The following is a 22870-nucleotide window of genomic DNA, read 5'->3' on the forward strand; positions in this document are numbered from 1 at the left end:
GATACAGGTATATAATCCATCTACTTGTACTCTCAAGGATATACCTTGATAATAATATTTTGTCTCTTATTAGTCTACTACTTCCCCTTCTTTTTATTATCATTTTGATCAGTAACAATGATGATAATACTAATAATGATGGCCACTACCCCATTTGTGTCTGGGCCCATCACCTGGAGCACAAAATGCCTCAAAGCTCAACATGGAGGTACGACTTTTTTGCATTGATAACTGACCCATTTTGGTGATGCATGTACCTGTGACACTCCTTATTACCTTCATCAGCGTTGAGTCTTGAAATAGCCGAGCTGCCATTTTGAGAAAGGTCTTTGCACACCACGTAGAAATCACGGTTGGAGATGGGGTAGGTAAACAAACTCTTGGGCTGATTCACCAAGATAAACGTACACTTTCTTGTAAGGTTACAATTATCATGAGTGCGGAGTCTCTGCACATAAAGACCTATCTTTTTAAGTGCAGAGACACTCCTCACTGGTAAAGATACTACTCATAAATCCCTCTGAGAATAACAAACATTTGTAAACTTACACAAAAGTGTAACCTTGGTGAACCAGGCTTTCTCTGTTCTGGATTGTTAGCAATTCTACAGTGAATTGAGCCCTCCACTTTCAGGCAACAACCTCATGAAATGATTATGTAACACTTCACATGACACACACTGCTTGCATCTTTTTGTGACCTATTGAAAAATCACAAATGTCCCTGCGGAGCAAAAACATTGACAGAAGTTTGTATCAACAGTGCACAAATGGACATTATATCTTAGGTGGATTGCACCAGTGGGAATGTGCTGACTTGGGTCTGCACAGTTATACAATCAAGGCTAGTTCATGAGAGGAAGGCCTTGAAGAGCATCTTTTTTAAGATAGGCCAGCAGATTAGGAGTGTCTGACAGCTCTTGACTTGCCTTCATATCCAGGATTGCAGGTGCAGGTGTAACTTCCAACAGTGTTAATGCAGGTCGCGTCTTTGTGGCATGGGCTCTTCATGCACTCATTGATATCACTGCAAGATGCTCCATTACCTAGAGAAGACCAAGAAAGTTTTGAAACCACTGTATTATGTTATCACTGCATGCACCCTATGAAATAATGGCCAGATTTACAAGGGATTGTGTTGCCCTTGACAAACGCTGGTCGGGCCGCAAGGCAACGCAAGTCCTTTGGTGGGAATTTACTAAGCCACACAAAGCAACCTTGCATGACTCTGTGCTTGCTGCAGGTAGGCCGTCCATGGATAGGGTATGGGTGTTCTCTTGCATCCAACTAAGGATTTTGGTACATTCACAGATTTACAGAGTTGTAAACCTGGGAATGCATCACAATTGAACACCGCAGAGACCCAGTCGTAACCTGGAGAAATAACTTTATTTATCCTTGTTACTTCCTTTTTGTATGTGTAGTACATTATGCATCACACATTGAAAATAAAAATGCCATTAAGGCTTGTTTTTGTACAGAACAGTGTCCCTTCCTTCACAAAAGCAAAGCTGCCTGTAACACAGGCACTTTGCATCATTGCTTGGGCTCTAGGCTGCAGTTTGTGTTCCAGCACAGGGAGAGAGCAGAAAAGAGCGACATCTTTGTAAATATATTAGTCATTTCTGATGTCTCCCTTGCTGCAACCAGGTGCAGCTTTACCTTGTTGTGCTGCGTGGTGTGTAATGTACATTGCTGAACTAAGCTGTCTCTGTTCTGGATTGTTAGCAGTTCTACAGTGAATTGAGTCCTCCTCTTCCAGGCAACAATCTCATGAAATTAATATATAACACTTCACACAACACACACTGCTTGCATCTTTTTGTGACCTCCTATTGAAAAATCACAAATGTCCTCCTGATCTTAGGTAGATTGCACGGTAGGAAAAAGCGGTCATGAGTCTGCATAGATATACAATCAAGTCTAGTTCATGAGAGGAAGGCCTTGAAGAGCATTTTGTTTAAGATAGGACAGCAGATTAGGAGGGTCTGACAGCTCTTGACTTGCCTTCATATCCAGGATTGCAGGTGCAGGTGTAACTTCCAACAGTGTTAATGCAGATTGCGTCTTTGTGGCATGGGCTCTTCATGCACTCATTGATATCACTGCAAGATGCTCCATTACCTAGAGAAGACCAAGAAAGTTTTTATAGCACTGCATTATGTTTATCACTGCATGCATCCCATGAAATAATGGCCAAATTTACAAGGGACTGTGTTTCCCTTGCACGCCGCAAGGTGCCGCAAGTCCTTTAGTGGGAATTTACTAAAACACACAGAGCCACCTTGCCTGGCTCTGTGCTTGCTGCCGGTAGCCATTCCATGGGTAGGGTATTGGTGTTCTCATGTATCCAAGCAATGGTTTTGGTACATTCACAGATTTACAAAGAGATGTACGTCAAAATGGTACGCCTCCGAGACGCAGACGTAACCTGAAGAAAAAAACTTTACTTATCCTTGTTAACTTCAATTATCTAAGTGTGATGCATTATGCATCACACATAGAAAAGAAAAATGCCATTAAGGATTGTTTTTGTTCACGAAGGTGTCCCTTCATGCATAAAAGCAATCCTGCCTGTAACACAGGCCACCGTGCATCAATGCATGGGCTCTAGGCTGCTCTTTGTGCGCGAGCGCAGGGAGAGGGCAGAAATGTACGATATTTTTGTTAATAGGGTCCATTTCTGATGTCTCCCTTTCATGCAACACAGCGCAGCATTACCTTGTTGTGCTGCGTTGTGTGTAAAGTTTACCTTGGTGAACCAGGCTGTCTCTGTTCTGGATTGTGAGCAGTTCTACAGTGAATTGAGTCCTCCATTTCCAGGCAACAATCTCATGAAATGATTATATAATACTTCACACGACACACACTGCTTGCATCTTTTTTGTGACATATTGTAAAATCACAAATATGCTCTCGGAGCAAGAAACATTGCCGAACGTTTGTATCAAGAGTGCACAACTGGACATTATGGGGGTCATTATGACCCTGGCGGAAGGCGGAGAACCGACGGTAAGACAGCCAACAGGCTGGCGGTCTTACTTTGTGGAATTATGACCATGGCGGTTACCGCCATGGTCATCCGCCGGTTCTCCGTTCCGCCTGCCAGGGCGGAGACGACCGCTGGGCTGGAGACCTGGGTCTCCAGCCCGGCGGCCGTCATTAGACCGCCGGCGGTATTTGGACCCGGCTTACCGCTGTGGATTTCCAGCGGTTTGAACCGCCATGAAATCCATTGTGGTTAGCACTATCAGTGCCAGGGAATTCTTTCCCTGGCACTGATAGGCGTCTCCCCCACCCCCATCCCCATCCAGACTCCTGCTACTGCACTCATTGATTTCACTGCATGAGATTCCATCTCCTGAAGAGCAGTAAGCAATAAGAGGTGTAAGTGCTACATATCAAATAGCTAAAAAAGTTGCCTAACAGCAATAAAGTGCACATACATTGCCAGTAGACAGGTGTGCCCGACACCTAGAATCATAAACAGAAGGGAATGGCATTGTTCTAAACTCAAGATTTGAAGTGTAAACCTGCCCAAAAAGGATAATTCACCGTAATTCCTCCAATAAAAGTTTAAATACCTTTAGCCCAACCACATACTTTAAACAGTGTTTAGGTTTTATGCATGGTAGCAAAAACTTTTAATCAATCGGACTATTTTTGTAGTTTACAGTGATTAAAGAGATTAGATACATTATTTGGTGATTTTTATACTGTGAACAAAATAATGGATTATTCAAAATGTATTGGCTGAGTTGCTGGCTTTACTTTATGATTCTGTGCATTTCTAAATATTAAAATGTCCTGAAACGCATGGTATGTATATTCCCCCTAGGTTTATGGTTTGGTAGATTTTCAAATCCTTCCCCAAGATGACAGTGAAAAGGTCTTGGAAGGAATGGGCATAGCTAGTTCCTAATATGAATTTCAACTATCCTGAATAAAAGCAAAAGAGATTAGCTTTCCAAACATATATCCTAGGTGTTAATTATTTTTGAAGCAAAAGTACCTTCTTGATAAAGTGATCACTACAGATTTGGAAAAGGGTTGTGGTCCTAAGCAGACAAACATTACAAACTTGGGGAAAGTCACGTAATGTCATCTTAAAACGCATCACAGGACAGATGGTGCTGAAAGCAAGTGAGAGGTACAAATAGTCATCCTTAGTGCTCTTAAGCCAATGCCCTTTGTTTATTCTCTATACAAGTTTCAGGCCAATAAGTTCCAGAATCCATACGAGGATGTGAAGGAAGCATCCCCCTGGATTGGAAATTTAAAGCATTTAAAAAAATAATACGTATATTTTTTTATTTAGTAGGAGGGTCCCCGAAAGGTTCTCTTATCTTTTACACTATTCCCTTTGATGCTCAAATCACAGTCCTATTTATTGTTTGATGCCCACGCCATGAATCTTTTTTACTAGGCTGATCTTTATTTTTTTTTTTAAACCGGATTATATTCCACAGGTGGCAGTGGCAAATGTGTAGTTAGGTTTAGGTCAGACTTTCCTATGAAAGCCATTTTTTTGTTTTCATAATAACTTTGCAAATGTTTAATGGACTCCTGTTTGGAGTCCATAACTGAGGATATTCCGATGATCTGGGCCCTCAAGGTTCCCCCTCCACACTTTAGTATTTTAAAGGAACGTTGTAGGATCTGGTGAGTCGAAAAGGATCAAGGGTCCTGACCTGACCCTTTGAAGGCAGGGAGGATGCTTCCCTCAATGCACCATGTTCATTACTCACTGTTTTGATATGATGCTGAATTCCATGAGAAGCAGATGCATTTAGCTTCTTTATTTTCCTCTCAGTTCATTTGCTTTAAGAAATATAATCATGACTTTCCAATTTATTACTGTAAATCACTACTTGTGCTCCTCAACTAAGCTTATCATTAAAACCATATTTTAGAAATGTGAGATGACCTGGTAGACCAGTGATTCCCAAACTTTTGATTTCTGTGGACCCCCTCTTAATCAGTACTGGAACCTGGGGACCCCACTGAATCATTATTGGAATCTGGAGTCCCCCCAATGAGTCATTGCTGAAAGCTGGGAAAGTACTATGTTAACATTATTAAATTTCCTAAGCAGTCACGAACAACCTAAGGAGGCTTTGCGGACCCCTAGGGGTGCTCAGACCACAGGTTGGGAACAATTGTGGTTGAGAATCAGCCCAGCAAACTTATACTGTCAGTTAATACAGTAACATTGCATGCACTGGAGTAGTTATCTGCAAATTCATATTAGGACACGAGTAGAGTTTTGTACCAACAAGTTGGGATCTACAGCTTTGTCCATCTTGTCACTAGTCAAACATCTGTGATCATGAAGAGATAAAAAATTGGCCAGATAGAACTGAACCACTTTTCTATTAAAAGATACTCTCCTGACGGTCGCCCTTCCCTTTATGTGGACTTACTCAGTCATGGACTTTTAGCTTACTCACCAACAAATCCAGGTTTACATTCACACTTATAACTCCCCACGGTGTTGGCGCAGGTAGCATTTAAGGAGCATGAGTTCTCCATAGAACACTCATCGGTATCTGTGAAAGTAAGAAGTTGGATGTCAGTTACCACTGCAGTATTGGAATGAGCTTTAAATCTAAGGACCAAATTTGAGAAGGACTAGCGCCACATTAGCATCATTTTGTTTTACGCTAATTCGGCGTTAGGCCTGAAAAATCGATGCCCCATATTGACAGAGTGGTGCAATGCATGCATTGCACCACTTTGCAATCCCTTTCCGCCACATTATGCATGTGCCATGCATAATGTATGTAAAGGGGGCTTTACGGCACAAGGAGGCCTGCAAAATGGCACAATGAAATCTACAAGATTTCATTGCACCATTTTTGGCGTCATTATTAATGCCTGCTCAAAGCAGGTATTAAAAGGATGCACCCATTGTATTCAAAGGGCCTCCTTGCACTTTGCTTCACTAGCGTCAACACTTTTGACACTAGTGGTGCAAAGCGCCACAAGAGCGTAAAAAATTTCTATGCTGTTGTTCCTAATACCGCCATGGTGCACCGTATCATAAATACAGTGCACACATGGTGGATGCAGCTCCACTTTTCTTAAATCAGGCCCTAAGTTTTGTACTGGAAAACTGATGAACAAAATATACTAGAGGCCAGATTTACTAAAGATTTATGCTGTCCGTCGCAGGATACCAAGGCCCAGATTCTCAAAGGTTCAGCATTGGTTTAACGTTACCTTTGTAACAGAAAACCAATGCTGAACTTTTTTTAGGATTCACAAACCAATGCAAATTGTTCGCATTGGCTTGTATAGAAAAGTTACGCAAAGCAGATTGAAATGCTGCTTTGCTTTACTTTGCATCAAGATGGCGTTCCATGGGTGGTACATGGGCATACCCTTACTACCACCCATGCTTTTTGGTGCTAAACCCAGTTCTCAAACATCAGTGGAAAGGGTTTAGTGGCAAAAATGAATGCTGTAGAAAAGCAGGCGTTAAACAGAGAAATGTTTTCATTTTTCTATGCTTTTCTGACTTTGCATGTGTGCTGCACTGTACAGCACACATACAAAGTAGGAAAAGCATTTCCACTTGTCTAAGCAAAAACGTTTGTACAGGAAGGATACCATTCCTGTACAAAACCCATGTTAGACTCACACACACCATAGCACTATGCTGATAATGTGTGTGCGTGGCGCTCGACAGCTGTAATCAATGCCGGTGCTAGGGAAAAGGGAGTAGGGTGCCATTTCTATGTGAATATGGTGCTCTCCTGCGCCCAACCTGTCACGCAACACAGCGCAGCAACTTTGGATACTGCTCTTCATTGCCTGTCACCTCTCAGAATCTGGGCCCAAGCCTTGCATGATACAAAGGCCCAGATTATAAAAGTTGTCACCCAACGCAGCACAGCACAAAAATGCTGCACTGCGTGCGTGACAGGGGAGAGCAGGAGAGTGCCATACTCACATAGATTTTCAGCGATGGTAATTTTTAGCGCTAAACCCTTTCTAGTTAAGTTTGAGAATAGGGTTTAGCTTCGAGAAGCATGGATGGCAGCGCGGGTACACCCATGTAACGCCCCCTTGATGCAAAGTAATGCAAGCATTTCGTGCTGCTTTGAGTTACTTTTCCATACAAACCAACGCAAATACCAAATTGTGTTGGTTTGAGAATCCTAAAAAAGGTTTAGCATTTCAAAAGTAACGCTAACCCGAGTCTGGGCCCAAGTTTTTGGGTGTGGTACCTACAAAGGTGTTTAATGAGTAGCAGAATACAGGAAATATATCAAAGCATTGAGATAAAGTCACACAGAATAGGCCTTAAAACATACGCAGTGTAGTTTTCCTCCGTCAAGTCACTGTGAAATGCATTCTACAAGCTAGAACTTTTTGTTTTATTCATGTCAGTTATGGTTTATCATAATAATAACAGGGATTTTCAACTTTGCACTGTAGTAATAAATGAACAAAAATATATTTATTAGCACACTCACAATACATAACAGTCAACTTTGCTCAATTAGTTTAACTCCCATGGCTTAAAAATACAGAAAATGGATGTGCAAATTAGGAGAGTAGCAATTCTTTATTTTTTACTGTTTGTTGTTCATTTATTCCTCATAACCCACAATTATTATTATAAAAAATTATGGTGCAATGTTTTATTAATCTAAAAGTGAAGGCGCATGTCACACAATGGGATGGTGGGTTCCTGCAGGTGGCCACCAAAAAGACAAGACAGCAGGAGGACCTACACTCCATTTTGAGTTGCTTGTTCACTTCTGAAATATTGCTACTACAAGCATTACTAATGTGCCAGAGAAAGCTTCAATGGAAAATGATAACTGCCCATCATTTCCTCACCTGTGAGTGCAGTGCCCTTCCCCTCCTTTATAAACACCACATCCACAATCACTGAATAGTACTCCACTAATGATGTGGTTCCCCATTCCTCCCACTGGCACCATTATAAATAATCTTTGTATTAGAGCCACGGCTCTGTCAAACTTCTCATTGGAAAAAGTCATAGCACTCCTCCTAGCTCTCTGCACCAGTTCTTGTTGGGTTCTGCACTCTCCCCTGCATTAAACTGTATGTCCTTAGGTCTGTGTATTCTCTCTCCCTCTCAGCTGAGTACTATCACCTAACCAGGCCTTTATTTGTTTCATCCAAACATGTCTACTGTACACCCTGCCAACCTCCATTGTTATTCAAGTTTCTTTGCCTCAAGTAAAATGAAATAAAAGAGGCGCAGCTTGTAGTAACAGATGTGAGTGAAAGAGTCACTTTGCCTGCTTTTTCTCTCCTCACACTGAACTATCCATGGGGTAATCAGCCAAAATTGTTGGAACTATAATTCTCAACACTAGTACACCTACTTTCAAATGTGTTGCAAACTGATCTGTGAGTAACTATCCCTAGATTCTAGGAATTGAATCCACTGTGTTTATAGAACATTTCCAGGCCTCCTAGTTTTGGATTTTAAGTACTTCCTTCATTAAGTCCTTCATTAAAATATTCCCCTATGAACAAGCAGATTTTGAGAGAAGGAGTTCAATGAGTGACCAACGTTAGGATTTGGAGCGGCTTTCCCGGAGATCGATGGAGCAATGTTTTAAATGAAGTAATTAACCCTATAAAAGGCTAGATCAGTTACAAGTTTAATTTGAGTGCCCGAATGCCCTCCTGGCTCTGGGTGTCCACATGTTCAGAAATATGTACAAAGAGCAGCTCATTGCCAGGCCATGAAGGTGCGGTAAGGATAACCCACTGGCTTTTTCATGTAATAATATTATAAACAAAAAAGACCGACTCACAAGTAAAGCAGTGCTGCTAGGCCTGTTGGAGTATATTCATCTTCAAAGAATTCTTTGATGATTTTTAATTGGGGAATCCTCTGGAGTTCCTAATGTTTTGGAGTATCAAACTAAGTTCAAAACTGTGTATAGCAATGTTAGGATTTAAAATTGGAATAAACCCTGTTTGTCAGAGTCATGGGTTTATATATGAAATTGAAAAAATGAATCATGGGAGAACTATTTGTCAAGCGTATGTAACTTTTTCAATGGAACACATGCTGTTAGGATGCCTAATATTTCCAGCTGAAAGACAGAATCATTCATGGAACCTGTTTTTGAAATATGGTGTAAAGAACAGCTAAGATCCCTTCAAAATAAATCCTAAAATTTACTTATTAGACATGGTAGTTTGTCGAGCTCTCTTTAACTGTGTTAAAATATTGTTTATAATTCTGAATTCTGTTCAATTAATGTTCTTATTATACACTCTGGTGTACTGTTTTATGAGCTCTGCCTAAATAAGTGTTTTTTCTTTAAAAAGTTTGTACATCTGATTCACATAATATTTGGCTGGGAAGCTAACTACATGAATGCTGTGGTTTTAAATTATTGGAGAGGAGGCTTGTTGACCTGCTTTTAACAAGCTGTCTTAATTTGGAACAATAGTAATAAATGTTTGTACAGTGAATGATGGAATGCAGTTTGTTACAACCATAAACTTGATAAAATCATAAGTTTCCTTTGTCAAATTATAAACAAATGCCTTTATAGGTAACAATCAAGATTCACTGCGTACAGAAGGATTAACTAAACTTCCTTGAAACTGCAAATTTAAAATATAATGCATAAATATTCAATTATCAGTATTCCTATAGTTGGCATAGCATATTATCAAATATCTTATAGATTTCAGATTATTAACATTTATTGCTATGTATATTTTTGTTTCATTCATGTTCCCTATATGGAAAACTTGTATTTTTTCGAATATTTATATAGCAAATGTTTTTCAATAGAAACAATAAAATTTCATGCATTTGAAATCATGCCTTTATGTTTTTATACCAGTTAGTGTTCCCTCACCTCCACAGCTTATTCCGTCACCAGTCAGGCCAGTAGGACAAGGACCACATCCTTTAATGTCACTGCAGGTAACTTCAGGAAAGCACCCTTGTATACAGGGGTCAGGTGGAACATCACAGAACTCACCTGTGTAATTATTTTTACAGACACAAGCAGAGACCTGCAGGGAAGGAACATTGACATTAAGATTTCAAGTTGCTAAACATACTACATTTTTGCAAAGGTTTCATCCCCACTGTCATATTTAAGTCTCTTTTTCATGTTTTCATTGATACTGAGCCTTCTGGAAATGAATCAGGTTAAATGGATCCATCACTGCAACTAAAAATATAAATTTTCACCAGCTGAAATAAATTGAAATTTTAGTGATGTAATATTTAAGATGACAAAGAAAGTTCCCTTTAGGTGTAATTATATATTCCAAAAACCCTTTGGTTTTGCTCATCTACCGCAATTCAATACCCGTTAATTTATTTAACCTACCCCGGGTAAAGTACTCACACTCTCATAGCCGTATTTAACCATTTACTCAAACCATGATTTACACTTGTCAGCGTTTTTCAAGTATTTTAGTTATATCACACCTTTTATGTTAAATATAATTACACAACCACTTCTATTAAATTCATATTACACATTAATATCTGTGACGCCGGGAGGGGGGGCGTGGCCAAGATGGCGGCCGGAGCAGACGCTTCGTAAAGAGCTCCGCTGGCGGCCCACCAACTATTAGGAACTCATCCAGCCCTGTGGGGTCCCGGCGCCCGCTGTAAGCGCGTGGTGTCCCCCGTGACAGAGGGGGACCTGAGGACAAGCGAAACGTGTGGATCTCCCTCGGGAGGGGGCGGATCCACCGGCCGGTGCTGCGTGTCGGCGTGCCCTCCGTGCGGCATCCTGCGCGGCTACGTGACTCGGCGGAGCGAGGGAGGCTGCCACCTGAGCTGGTGAGGACGACAAGGTTGGTGGGGCCCTGTTTGGAGCCGGGGGGGGCCCTGTGGCTGCGGAGGCGGCTCCCGCCTGTGAGTGTGGTGGGATTAGAGCTGCTCACCTGAGATCGGGGCAGCCAGCCCCTGGGAGCGCATAGTAGCCGCGCCCATCTGGAGTACAACGGACGGCCGGGCAGGCCAGACATTCAATTGCTGCATTGGAGCACCATTGAGATCGGCAATAAAGCAGCCCTCCCTGGGGACTTTTGGCTGCACGTCCAACCTGACCAAAAACGCAGCGCTGGCATGAAGTGAATGGACCTCACCCCCCCCCGTTTTCTTCTTCTGATTCAACACTGTGCCCGCACCACAGGATGGATGGTCCATGGTCATCTATGTGAATACGACACAGGAGCCGCGTGAAGAAAGACATTAAGGGGCATATTTATACTCTGCTTGTGCTGAATGTGCGTCAAAAGTTTTGCCACACATTCGGCGCAAACCTTGCCCCATATTTAAACTCTGATGTCAAGCCCAGCGGACGTCAAAATTCCACTGTGTGCTTCATTTTTTGGATGCGGGAAACTGCCTTGCGTTAATGATATGCAAGGTAGGCGTTCCCGCCCAAAAAATGACTTTAAGGCCTGTGCGCCTTATTTATACCCCAGCGTCATTTTGACGCACAGGAGGGGGTGGGCCTTAAAAAACGGCGCATAGCCTGATGTGCGCTGTTTTTTAATGCCTGGGTCAGGGCAGGCGTTAAGGTACCTGTGGGCTCGGAAGGAGTCCAGAGGTGCCCTTCCCTGTCCCCTGGGACACCCCATGCCATCCTCGCCCACCCCTGGAGGACACCAATGGATAGGGGGACCCATCCCAGGTAAGTTGAGATAAGTATTTTTTATTATTTTTTTAAAGTGGCATGGGGGGCCTAATTTGGGCCCCCCTACATGCCACTGTGCCCAATGACCATACCCAGGGGACAGAAGTCCCCTGGGCATGGCCATTGGGCAAGGGGCCATGACTCCTATCTTTGCTAAGACACGAGTCATTTCAATGGGGGTTGTGCGTCAAAAAATGGCACAAGTCCGGTTTGAGGCATGACTGTTGCCTCAGACCTGACTTGCACCATTTTTTGACGCAAAACCCACATTTTCCCCTACGCCGGCGCTGCCTGGTTTGAGTAAAAAAAATTCTACTCAGACCAGTCCGAAGCACCGGCGGTAAAAATTTTGACGCACAACTGTGTCGGCGCAGTTGTGCTTCAAAAAGTATAAATATGGCCCTAAGACTCCGCATATGTGGCTAAGCGGCTGGCTGTGTGCATAATCACCGCCTCTCCACGTCCAGGTACTTGTCAATTGCATAGCGCTACTGTTACAGCCCTCCCTGGCATCACTCAATGCAGAGGGCCGCTTATTGGGGCAGTCTGAGCTGGACACAGGAGTGAAGAATCTTGGGACTACCATAGGTCGGCCTGTTGGGGGGAGGCTTGACCTGCTATAAGATTGCATGCTGGCACGCCGCCTACCGCAGCACCTAAGAAAAGGGCTGACCTTCAGTGTGGAATCGGGGGCGGTGTCAGGACTTGCTGATGGCTGACAATCCATGTCATCATGGTTAACCCAAAATCCTTTAAGACGCAGCTCAGTGCCGAGGGAGATGCCCCACCCCTCGCGGGGCCACAGACGACCAAACCGGCACTCTACACCGGATGTCTGAAACGTTGCGCACTCACTCAGCACAGTTCGACAAACTACTGCAGGCGGTGTTGGACACTAAAACCTCATTGGATGGGAAAATTGACTCAGTGGTGTTGGAGGTAAACATCCTCAGAACGGACCATCACAAACCCGAATCAGCGCTTAGTATAGCCCAACCTGATATTGTCGAAATGAAAGCCCAAATTCAACGCATGGAGGCCGAGATCTCCCAACTGCAGCGCAGGGCAGAAGATGCACAAGGCTGTTCGTGTCGGAACAATGTCAGCTTTCTGGGCTTCCCGGAAAGGGCAGAGACACCCAACACTGATGTGTTTTTGGAAAGATGGCTGAAAGACACAGTGCTGATGCATAATGCGCTTCCTTCGCTGGTGGTGGAGTGGGCACACCGGATTCCGGATGGGCCGCCGCATCCGGGGGCTCCCTCTCAACCGCTAATTGCACGCTTTCTAAATTATTGCGACAGAGATCAGGTCCTCCAGTGCTTCAGAACTTTAAGCCCCATCCGAATGGAAAACACTGTTATCACGGCCTATCCGGACTACACTGCTGCTCAACAAAAACATTACTTACTCATTTATGTTCCCAGCGCGACTCAGAGTGGTGGACGGGGAGAGGACCCTCATCTTCCCGACCCCGGAGGATTCCTGGACTTGGCTGCATGCCAAGGGCCTAGTGGACCCAATAAAGGAGGACGTCGGATGGGAGGGTTGGCTCACCCCCCGTCCCCGGAGGTAAAAAAGGGCTGGAGCCGGGGTTGAGACATGTCCGTTAAGATCACAAATGGCAGGTGGCCAAGCACAAGCCCTAAAAGAGGCAAATGTGTTTGTGGCGGTGCAAACCCCGTCTCGAAGTGAGGTTAGAAACACTGACTCAAAGCTTGACACAGAGTCGCTATAGCCTCCCCTCATGTCCGCTAATTTTCGGCCCGAACTCACCCAGCGCACAGCTGATGACATTTAAAGATAAATACAACAGTAATCATGGGGCGATTCAGCTGAGAGCTCCACCGCATGATGAGGTGTCATGGTGTGCATAGGGACCGACGAGGGCCTGCCTTCGAACTTGCTGACCGGAGCTACCGGCCCTGGGGGGCATGCGTTCTTCGGAACATTAGTGCGGACTGGAGTGGTCGCTGCACTTGACCTCGGCCTGGTCGTGAGGCTCCTCATGGGCAGCGGAGCACTCGGGACCGCGCAGGAAGACAGAACATCCGAATAGGGCTGTGAGCAGTGATCCGCACATCTTCCTCAACTGCACCTCACCACACCCGTGTGGGTTTCCGAAAGGAACTAGTTTGGACAAGTGTCCTTGACTGCACCGGTTGTGCCAAAACATTATTGGTTGTTTTGGGTTTCGTAAGTTTTTCCCTTTTCCTTACTTCTTTTCTAATCACAGATTCCTTTTATGCTCGCTGGGTGGGGTGGGTGGGGGGTGGAGGGTGCTAGGGGGTGGGCGGGGGAGGAAGACAATTGCGAGTTTTCCACACCAGAACTGTTTCACAGTATCTCACACTCAAGCCGTTATTACTACATATAATATTTTAATATGGAATGTTCGGGGCATGGCTGGCACCTTTAACAGCTGCAGGATATATGCGTACCTCAAACGCCATAAGATACATATAGCTATATTACAGGAGACGCACCTCACAGCAGGAGACTTGAGTAATCTCAGCGATATATGGTACTAAGACATGGGCATTCGCGAGGGGGGTGCTGATATGGATTGCTCCCGGGGTCCCTTATACTGTAGTACACAATAAAATTGACGACGAGGGTAGATATGTCCAACTGGAGGGGGCACTGGACGGGAGACAACTAGTTATAATGGGGCTTTACGCACCTAATACTAAACAGGGGGACTTTCTCTTATCTACCTCCTCTCAACTTATACAAGACCCCTCGCTACCCAGCATTTGGGGAGGGGACTTTAACTGTGTTCCACGTGTAGATCTGGACAGATCTCAGCTGCCACTTGCAGGCGCCCCCAGTAGGGGAATCTCCCAAGCACTGCAGTCTTGGATGCTGGAGAGGAGACTCAATGATGTGTGGAGGGGCTTACACCCCCTGGATAGGGAATACTCCTTCTCCCCGGTCCATTGCCTCCACACCTGAATAGACTTACTGCTCAGCTCTCACGGGCTGATTCATAACTTTACCGGGGCTTCATATCTAGCAAAAACTATATCCGACCACTGTCCTTTGAGTGCCTCTGGTCAGTGGGGCAGAACGCCCACATGCGTTCTCTCCTGTGCCTACAACCAAATCTACTACTTGATCCCCCGTTTCGCACAGAACTAGCGGAGCATATCAACACCTACTTTACTCTAAATGAGAAAACGGTGTCCTCACGGGCAATTGAGTGGGATGGCCACAAGGAGGTGGTTAGGGGTTTATGTGTGTCAGTGGTTAGGGGGTTGCGCCGTACGTTAACACGTGATTTACAAAAGATTGAGACAGAGCTGCGTGAGGCGGAATGCCGGGTGGCGGTGGATCAGAGGAAATTGGTTGAGTTAAGAGGGAACTGGGCCGAGGTTGACTCGCGACTGAGGCAGTTTGACTAACGCCACTACATAGCTCGGATGCACTCTGAGGGGGACCGCTCTAGCAGGTTATTGGCCTGGCTAATAGGAGGTGAACAACAGCATACCCCCATAGTCGCCATCCGATTAGATTCCGGGGGCATAGTTAACACACAATTAGAAATTAACAAGGCTTTCAGACAATATTGTAGTGCTTTGTACATGGCACGTCCCCCTCCATCGCCACAGCAGTTGGAGGACTTTTTCGAGGCGCTTCATTTAACCCGCCTAACTGCTCCACAGTTGCTGGAATTGGAGAAACCTATAGAAATGGAAGAGATTCAGCAGGCGCTGCGCCAATTAGCCCACAGCAAAGTTCCCGGAAGTGATGGCACGCCAGCTGAGTACTACCAGACTTTCTCTGCACAGACGCTTAAACCATATTTGGAAATGTTAACGGATGCCTTTAGTGTGGGTTGGCTCCTAGAGTCGCAGCGTGAGGTGGTAATAGTGATCCTCCATAAGAAGGGTCGCGCTCCCCTGGATGTCCGGTCGTATCGCCCCTTTTCACTGCTGAATTCAGATTGAAAATTATTGGGGAAAGTGCTGGCGAATCGCCTTCTCCCGCTAATGTCAACTCTGGTCCACTCGGATCCATCTGGTTTAATACCTGGCCGCAACACCTTCATTAATATTCGGTGCCTGCTGAGGCTCATGGAGGAGACCCCGGAGCTAGACTACAGGTGGATAGAGGTCTCCTTGGACATAGAAAAGGCATCCAATACACTAGGCTGGCCCTTCTTAATGGAGGCACTGAGGCGCATGGGTTTCGGCAATATATGTATGCGTTGGATAACTGTACTATACTCTGACCCGATGGCAAGAGTTAAGACAGGCGGGGTAATCTCAGACGGGTTCCCCATTGGCAGGGGCACGAGACAGGGCTGTCCTTTATCGCCGATTCTGTTTGCATTGGCAATTGAACCATTGTCTGTGCGGCTACAGAGTATGGCTCCACAATGGGGCATACTGGATGGGGATGAGTATCGGATTGTCTCCTTATATGCAGACGACGCACTGACATACTTGCGTGATTACTCTGAATCCCTCCCGGATTTACTGAGTCTGCTGGATTCATTTGGAGATCTATCTGGTCTGCGAGTGAACTGGACAAAGTCCTGTCTGTTCCTGATGCGTCTGGTACTGGAACCTCAGCGAACCACAGCCTCACCTTACGCCTTACCACTTTCAAATACCTGGGGATACATTGGGGAGAGTGGCGATTGCAAAGATGATCATTCTCCCACGGTTATTATATAATTTCTCCGCCCTGCCACTGATGCTCCCTCTGGCTTTCTTTGGGACTCTGTCCAGTCTGCTGACCGACCTGGTGTGGGGCAACGGCCGCTGACCAGTGGCACTGACCAAGATTTATTTACCACTACCGCAGGGGGGACTGGGTGCCCCGCAGTATGAGCTGTACTATGCAGCGGCGCAGATACACTGGATCTTGCACTGGCTGCAGGACCCCCTCAGCTCAGAGGGTCGGATGGTGAATGCATCCCTGGGCCACACAAATGTGCTGCAATGGCTTTTCGATCAGGACGAGCCACCGCGCCTGCGTAATATCCTAATGAATGCGGCTCGGTGGAACTGGCGCCAGTATGTATTGGGGGAACCTGTCCCCATCCTATTCACCTAAGATTTCCCTGCTGGCCATCCCGGACATAGGGAGGGTAGCTGGACAACACAGCTTGGCTGTTTGGCCCGCGAAAGGCATACAGCCAATAGGGGACATTTTTGAAGAGGGACGCTTCCTGACATATGAAGCGCTGGTGGGCGCTCACGACCTGGGACAGGGCTGGTTCATAGCATAAGGTGCACTACATCAGCTGGTACGTGGCACATGGGGAGGTGGGGACTTCGAACCACCGATGGCCCATGCCTTACATGAATTACTCGCTGGTGTGGGCACACAGTTTAACATATCCTGGATATATAAAACACTGCTTGCTTGTCCTGAGGAGGTACATACACAGGCAAAGGCTAGATGGGACACGGTTCTGTCCGCGCCACTGATACAGCGTGCATGGATTACAGCACTCACTTCGACACACAAAGTATCACGTAATTCTCGATTCCGGTACACGCAATCCAATTATTTACACCAAACTTATTTATCCCCTCACCGGGTTAAACGTATGTTCCCACAAGTTACCCCGGAATGCCCAAGATGTGGGGATCCGGATGCTGCTTTCTTTCATATGATGTGGGATTGTCCCCCGGTGTTGCGCGCATGGCATGATGTTACCTGACTCTCTTTATCCCCTACACCCGAATCCTGTTTACTGGAGATCCGCTTGAGACGCAGAGGGGGGAAGCAGGCCCACTGGTGCCTTGCCTTAGCGTTCGTATTATTTAAACACCTTTTGGCGATGCAGTGGAAGTCACCAAGCGCCCCAGATACTCTCCACTGGTCAAACAAATTGTTGCATTGGGCCAGAGCTGAGGCGCAGGTAGTGCACTCACTCCGCAATAGAGGGGTGATAGTCAAGAGGGCGGGCACGTGGGATTCTTTTATTATTCTACTGGAGAACAAGGAAGATACTCGTCCACCTTGAAATCGCAGCATCTATGTCCTTACATGACACACACTCGCGCGTAGAGGTAAACATGGGGCTCACGAGGCAGAGGCTGGGAACGGTTAGACTGCTGCCTCAGTGTCGCACAGAATTGTCCCTACACTCTGTGCAATGGGATCCAGTGTGACTGAGGCAACAAGTGCCCCCCCACAGGCCCGCTCACGGAGCTGGATCTAGAACCCACACGAGCATATGGGTCACACCCGCCTCGCCGTTCTCTGAGGCCGATCTTTTTCTGGGTTTCCCTCAGATCTCCCCCCTCTCTGGGGCCGCCTCCCTCACCACCCCTCTCCTCCTTCCCCGCTCCCCTCCTCTTTTGGGTCCTTCGCGAGCAGTTCTGTATTACCTCGTTAGTTCTTTACATCTTTTCTTTTCCTTTTATTTCCAAATCTTTGATAACAGTTGTTCTGCTTATCCTAAGTGGTTTGAGTCATGTTGGTGTACTGTCAGAGTGTTGATATTGTACCCGGTCGCATATCCGGATTGGAGTGTGAAAGATTTAAAACAAATATATATATATCTGTGACGCCGCAGACTACTGCAGCGTCCCTTTTGCGGGCCGCAGTCAGGCCGGCAGTCTGCGTTTCGGGACACTGGAACCGCCGCGGCCCGTTTTATTGATGATTGCCTCGCATTTCATACCGCAGTGCGGCCCAGGAGTCTCATTTTGGGCTCCGGGTCGCGCCGTGGCCCCTGGCAGCCTCCATGACTTTCCCTCCACTTACCTTTACTTGGGTTGTTTTTCCTTTTCTCTGTCCTTGGGTGTGCATATTGTCTTCTTCTGTTGTGGCATCTTCCCAGCATGCATTGTTTCTTTCCTTTTATACTTGGCTTTTCTTCACATTCATTTCTATGTGGCTTTTCCCAATCCAAGATGGTGTCGTGCATTTTCCTGTTTTGTCACTTCCTGTCTAGTGGTATATAAACACTGCAGTTCCCTCTTTCCTTGCGTTGCAAACACTTCCGTCTTGGTGATGATCCTCGCTCCTGTCTCCAGTTTTTTCTACTTATTTTCAGATTTTTTACTTCTATTTTTTGTCTTTTTTTCATTGTTTTTCCTCTTTTTCAGGAGTTCCTGTGATAGAGGTCTGCCTTACCGTTTTTCAAGTCAGCGCACCATGGCTACTAGAAGGGGTCGCCCTTTTCTTGGCCAATCCAGAACCAGTATGTTGGAAAATGGGTTATTGGTAAGGGCAGGTAAGTACCTACACTTAGCAATAGCAATAGGCCACTAACCTCCAGTTAGGTCTCAATAAATTAAACCAAGCTTAACCCTGGTAGCTTGGCAATGAGTGACAAGGCTTAACTTAGGAGACATATGTGTAAAGCATTTAAAAATCACAAAACAGTAAATAAGTAAAACACAAAACACAATAAAGATCCAACACCAATTTAATGAAATAGATTATATTTTTTTTTTTTAAATGACACCAAAACGATTAAAATCAGATAAGGGGAACCGGAGATATGAAAGTTTAAAGAATTAATGCTTTATAGCTTCAAGAAATTAGCGCTCAAGGGGTTAAAAAAGGTCACACTGGAAAGGAACAAAGCCCAGAGTTTAGGTCACCCACGAGGTAACACTCTCACACTTACTTTCAGAAGTGCTTCTTGATTCAGGAAAGTGGTCCACAGCACCCGCTAACAGCTCAGAGGCTCTGGTTTGCCTCTTGGAGTCTTGGACTACAACTACCACAATGCAACTCTTCAAATTATGGAGTTGCTCCAAACATCTCCAAACTTCTAGATCTTCTTCCAGAGGTCCTTTTTGGTTCTTTGAAGTGTCCACAACTTGATCCAAGATTCCAGAAGCACTGAGTTGCTCCTTGGGAATTAGGACTACAATTCCCAGAATGCACCTGGTCAGAATCCTCAAATGACCACTAGACGCTGGTCAGCTGGGCTCTGCTTGCAGGACTTGATGCAGGGGACTCGAAGGCAGCTCCTTTGTACCTGTAGCAAACAGGGAGTCCCTCTTTGAACCAGTTGAAGCCAGGCAAAGTCCTTCTTGTGGTGAAGCCCAAGTGTGCAGCTGGTACAGTCCTTCAGAGTGCATTGTCCAGGTGCAGGTCAGAGGCCCAGCAGGGCAGTCCTCCTTCTTCTGATGTTCCTCCTTGTAGGGATCTGGTAGGGATCTGTGGTGTGGATGCAGCTCTGCCATATTTATCCTTGCTCCTGGGTGAACAACTGGGGGGTCCTGGTTCTCTAATCAGGTGCAGGGCCCTCCCCCCTGTGATGACCACTTACTGGGAAGTGTGGCAAAAATCAACCCGATGGATCAACATTCCTCCAAAATCCATCACGGCTGAAACTGATTTTTGGGAGTTACATCTGGCTGAGCCCACCCACTGGTGTGGCTAAAAATCGTAAACACACCCTTCTCCTGCCCTCTCCTAATCTAATCATGGGGGCACCTAATTGTATGGTTTTCCGGGATGTGAAGGAGGTGCTGGGTTGCTCCAAATGTCCTTCCCTGCCTTTGAAGACCAGATTGGCAGCCCTCCCCCATTCCTGCTTCCCCATCTGCTGAGGGAAGATCTCCTCCCCCAGGCACATCTCTTTGTGTTTAGCTCAGGCTACTTCACACCTCATCAAGGTAGCCTGGCCAGGATGCCAGAGGCTGGCCATTCAGCGCAAAGCACTACAGGGCTGAAGTTGGCAACTTTTTAGGTAAAGTTTAAAACACTTCACCTGAACAAGTAATATTAAATCCAACCGTTGTACTTTGTAGGATTTATTATAACAATTACTTTAATACCAGACTTGAAGTATCTGACACTTAAGGGGACTAAATTAAAATAAAGTATCCCCATTCTAGCCTATGGAGGCCATTCACTACAATGAGGGAAAAACGCATTTGGCTGTTTTGCCTCACCAGGGCTTATAAAACTATTTTTATAAGGTCCCGGCTTATAGATACATGGCACCCAGCCCTGGAGGCACATAGGGCACACCTTAGGGGTGACTTATATGTAAAAATAAGGTAGTTTAAGACGTTGGAAGTACTTTTAATTCCAAATTCGAATTTGCATGTAACTTTAAGTTAAAAGTAGCCAGCAAGGCAGGCCTGCCTTTAAAATGACACTGGGCACCTTATGCTGGGGTCCCTAAACCTACATGCCCTAACATATACTAGGGACGTATAGGTAGGTTGACTTAGCCAATTATAATTAGCCTAATTTGCGTACTCATTTTTTACAGAGCACAGGCCCTGGCACTAGTTAGCAGTACCCAGGACACCATCAGAGTCAGGAAAACACCAGCAAACAGTGAAAAATAGGGGCAAAAAGTTAGGGGGCCTCTGCAATCAGCCCTGTTTTCTCACACAGTAAGAAACCAGGTGTCCTTCCAAGTACTGCAGCCTACAGCGGTAAGAGACGTGCAGACCGTGACAGATTGCAATGCCCAAAGAAGCAGCTTTGTGTCAGAACCTTGGAGGGACCACATGAAGATGTTGTAGAAAATGAACGATCCATGCTTCATACTGTGCAACAACAAGCCCAAGAATTACAACAAATTTGTGCTGAAATACCGCACTATGGCAAGGCTTGACGTCTCGGCCCAAGGATATACCTTCTCTGTCCACCTTAACACCACAATATTCCAGAGATCCTCATTAAGTAAAGGAATTTCTTGACTCATTGACAGTGTTCTTTGCCTTTCGACCCTTTCAATTTTCACCTGACAAGGCTAAGGTGGGTTATTTGATAAATGCTTTGTCTGGCCCTGCCCTAGCTTGGGCAACCCCCTTGGTATCTACTGAAGATCCTATATTGTCCAATTATCCTGCCTTTATTAAGCTCCTTAAACAGATGCTTGAATGACCCGGGCTGGAGGATGCTGCTAAAGAAGCATTATGCCATATACAGCAAGGCAATCAGGATGTATTGCAAGACCTAACCCGATTCAAACAGTTAGCAGCTGAGACCACTTGGGTGGAACGCACTTTTGTAACACTTTTTCCTCGAGGACTGCGAGAAGAAATAAAAGATGAATTGGTGCACTCTACTCAACTAGAATCCCTGAAAGAACTGATGGATCAAGCATTAAACATAGAGTAACGGTTGCTGGAACTTAAGATGGAAAGGCAAAAGACTCAATTGCAGTATCAGTCTGGAATACCCTGTTCCACAGCCTGTCGTTCTGACAAAGTCCATCCTGAGACTAAAAAGTCTATAGAGGAAGAACCCATGCAGATAGATCTAGTCCGTGGTCTTTTATCTGAAACAGAAAGAGAAGACAGATGAAGAAAGGGCCTTTGGCTTTATTGTGGAAAGGTTGGTCACTTGATCTGGATGTGTCCTGTCCATCCTTCCAGACCTCCGGGAAACGCCATCTCCCACCCCCTGTGAGGAGGAAGGGGACAGGAGGTGTTGAATTACCTTCAATATGTCCCTCCAAAGAGAATACCACAGCCCTGTTTATACTGTCCGTTACCCTACTGTTTTCCCATAATCAAGAACAGGAATTTGCATTATTGGATTGTGGAGCAAGTGGTATATATATTTGGACGAGACTTGGGCCAAAGAAAGAGGTATACCACAGTTTCTAAAGAGATGCCAGAAAATTTCCATACAGTTGATGGCTCCCCTCTAACCTCTGGACAGTGGTGGATACCACACCCACCCTATGTCTGCATGTTGGAAAACATCAGGAACACATTACCTTTGATCTGATATCCTCTCCTAATCATACCATGATATTGGGTATTCCCTGGCTGACTTGGCACAACCCATACATTAATTGGGAAACAAGAACAATATCATTAACATCCCAATTTTGTCAACAGAATTGTTACTCTATGAACTCTTATAGGTCCCCTAAAGGTTTAATCCTTTCTCCCAAAGACAGGAGCTGCTCAATTAACATGATACAGGGAGTATCAAGAATACAGTGATGTATTCCAGAAGTTTAGCAAGCCCGTTTTACCTCCACATCGGGTTTATGACTGTGCAATTCCTTTGATTCAGGGAGAAGTGGTTCCGTTTGGACAGATGTATTCATTGACTGAACAAGAAAATAAAGTTCTCAGGGAATTCCTGGATGATAATCAACAGAATGGTTTAATCGCCCCCTCTTCATCTCCTGCTGGGGCTCCTATTTTTTACGAAATTGGATCTGAGGGGTGCCTATCGTCTCTTACGTGTCAAGGAAGGAGAAGAATGGAAAACATATTTTCATACGCCCTTTGG

The 22870-nt window shown here is 45.3% G+C and overlaps 1 protein-coding gene across 1 annotated transcript in view; it reads right to left on the reverse strand.

The window, feature by feature from the left end:
* Nucleotides 1–899: 899 nt before the first annotated feature.
* Nucleotides 900–22870, reverse strand: part of LOC138265051 (mucin-4-like) — a 183506-nt gene continuing 161535 nt past the window's right edge. The window contains exons 17-20 of the mRNA XM_069212599.1: nt 9869–10028; nt 5450–5548; nt 2007–2123; nt 900–1045 (exon numbers count right to left, since the gene is read on the reverse strand). Of these exons, the coding sequence (XP_069068700.1) occupies nt 900–1045; nt 2007–2123; nt 5450–5548; nt 9869–10028 (522 nt within the window). The remainder of the gene's footprint in view (nt 1046–2006; nt 2124–5449; nt 5549–9868; nt 10029–22870) is intronic.

The sequence above is a fragment of the Pleurodeles waltl genome, chromosome 11 (genome assembly GCF_031143425.1).
Source record: "Pleurodeles waltl isolate 20211129_DDA chromosome 11, aPleWal1.hap1.20221129, whole genome shotgun sequence".
In the NCBI taxonomy this organism is placed as follows: domain Eukaryota; kingdom Metazoa; phylum Chordata; class Amphibia; order Caudata; family Salamandridae; genus Pleurodeles; species Pleurodeles waltl.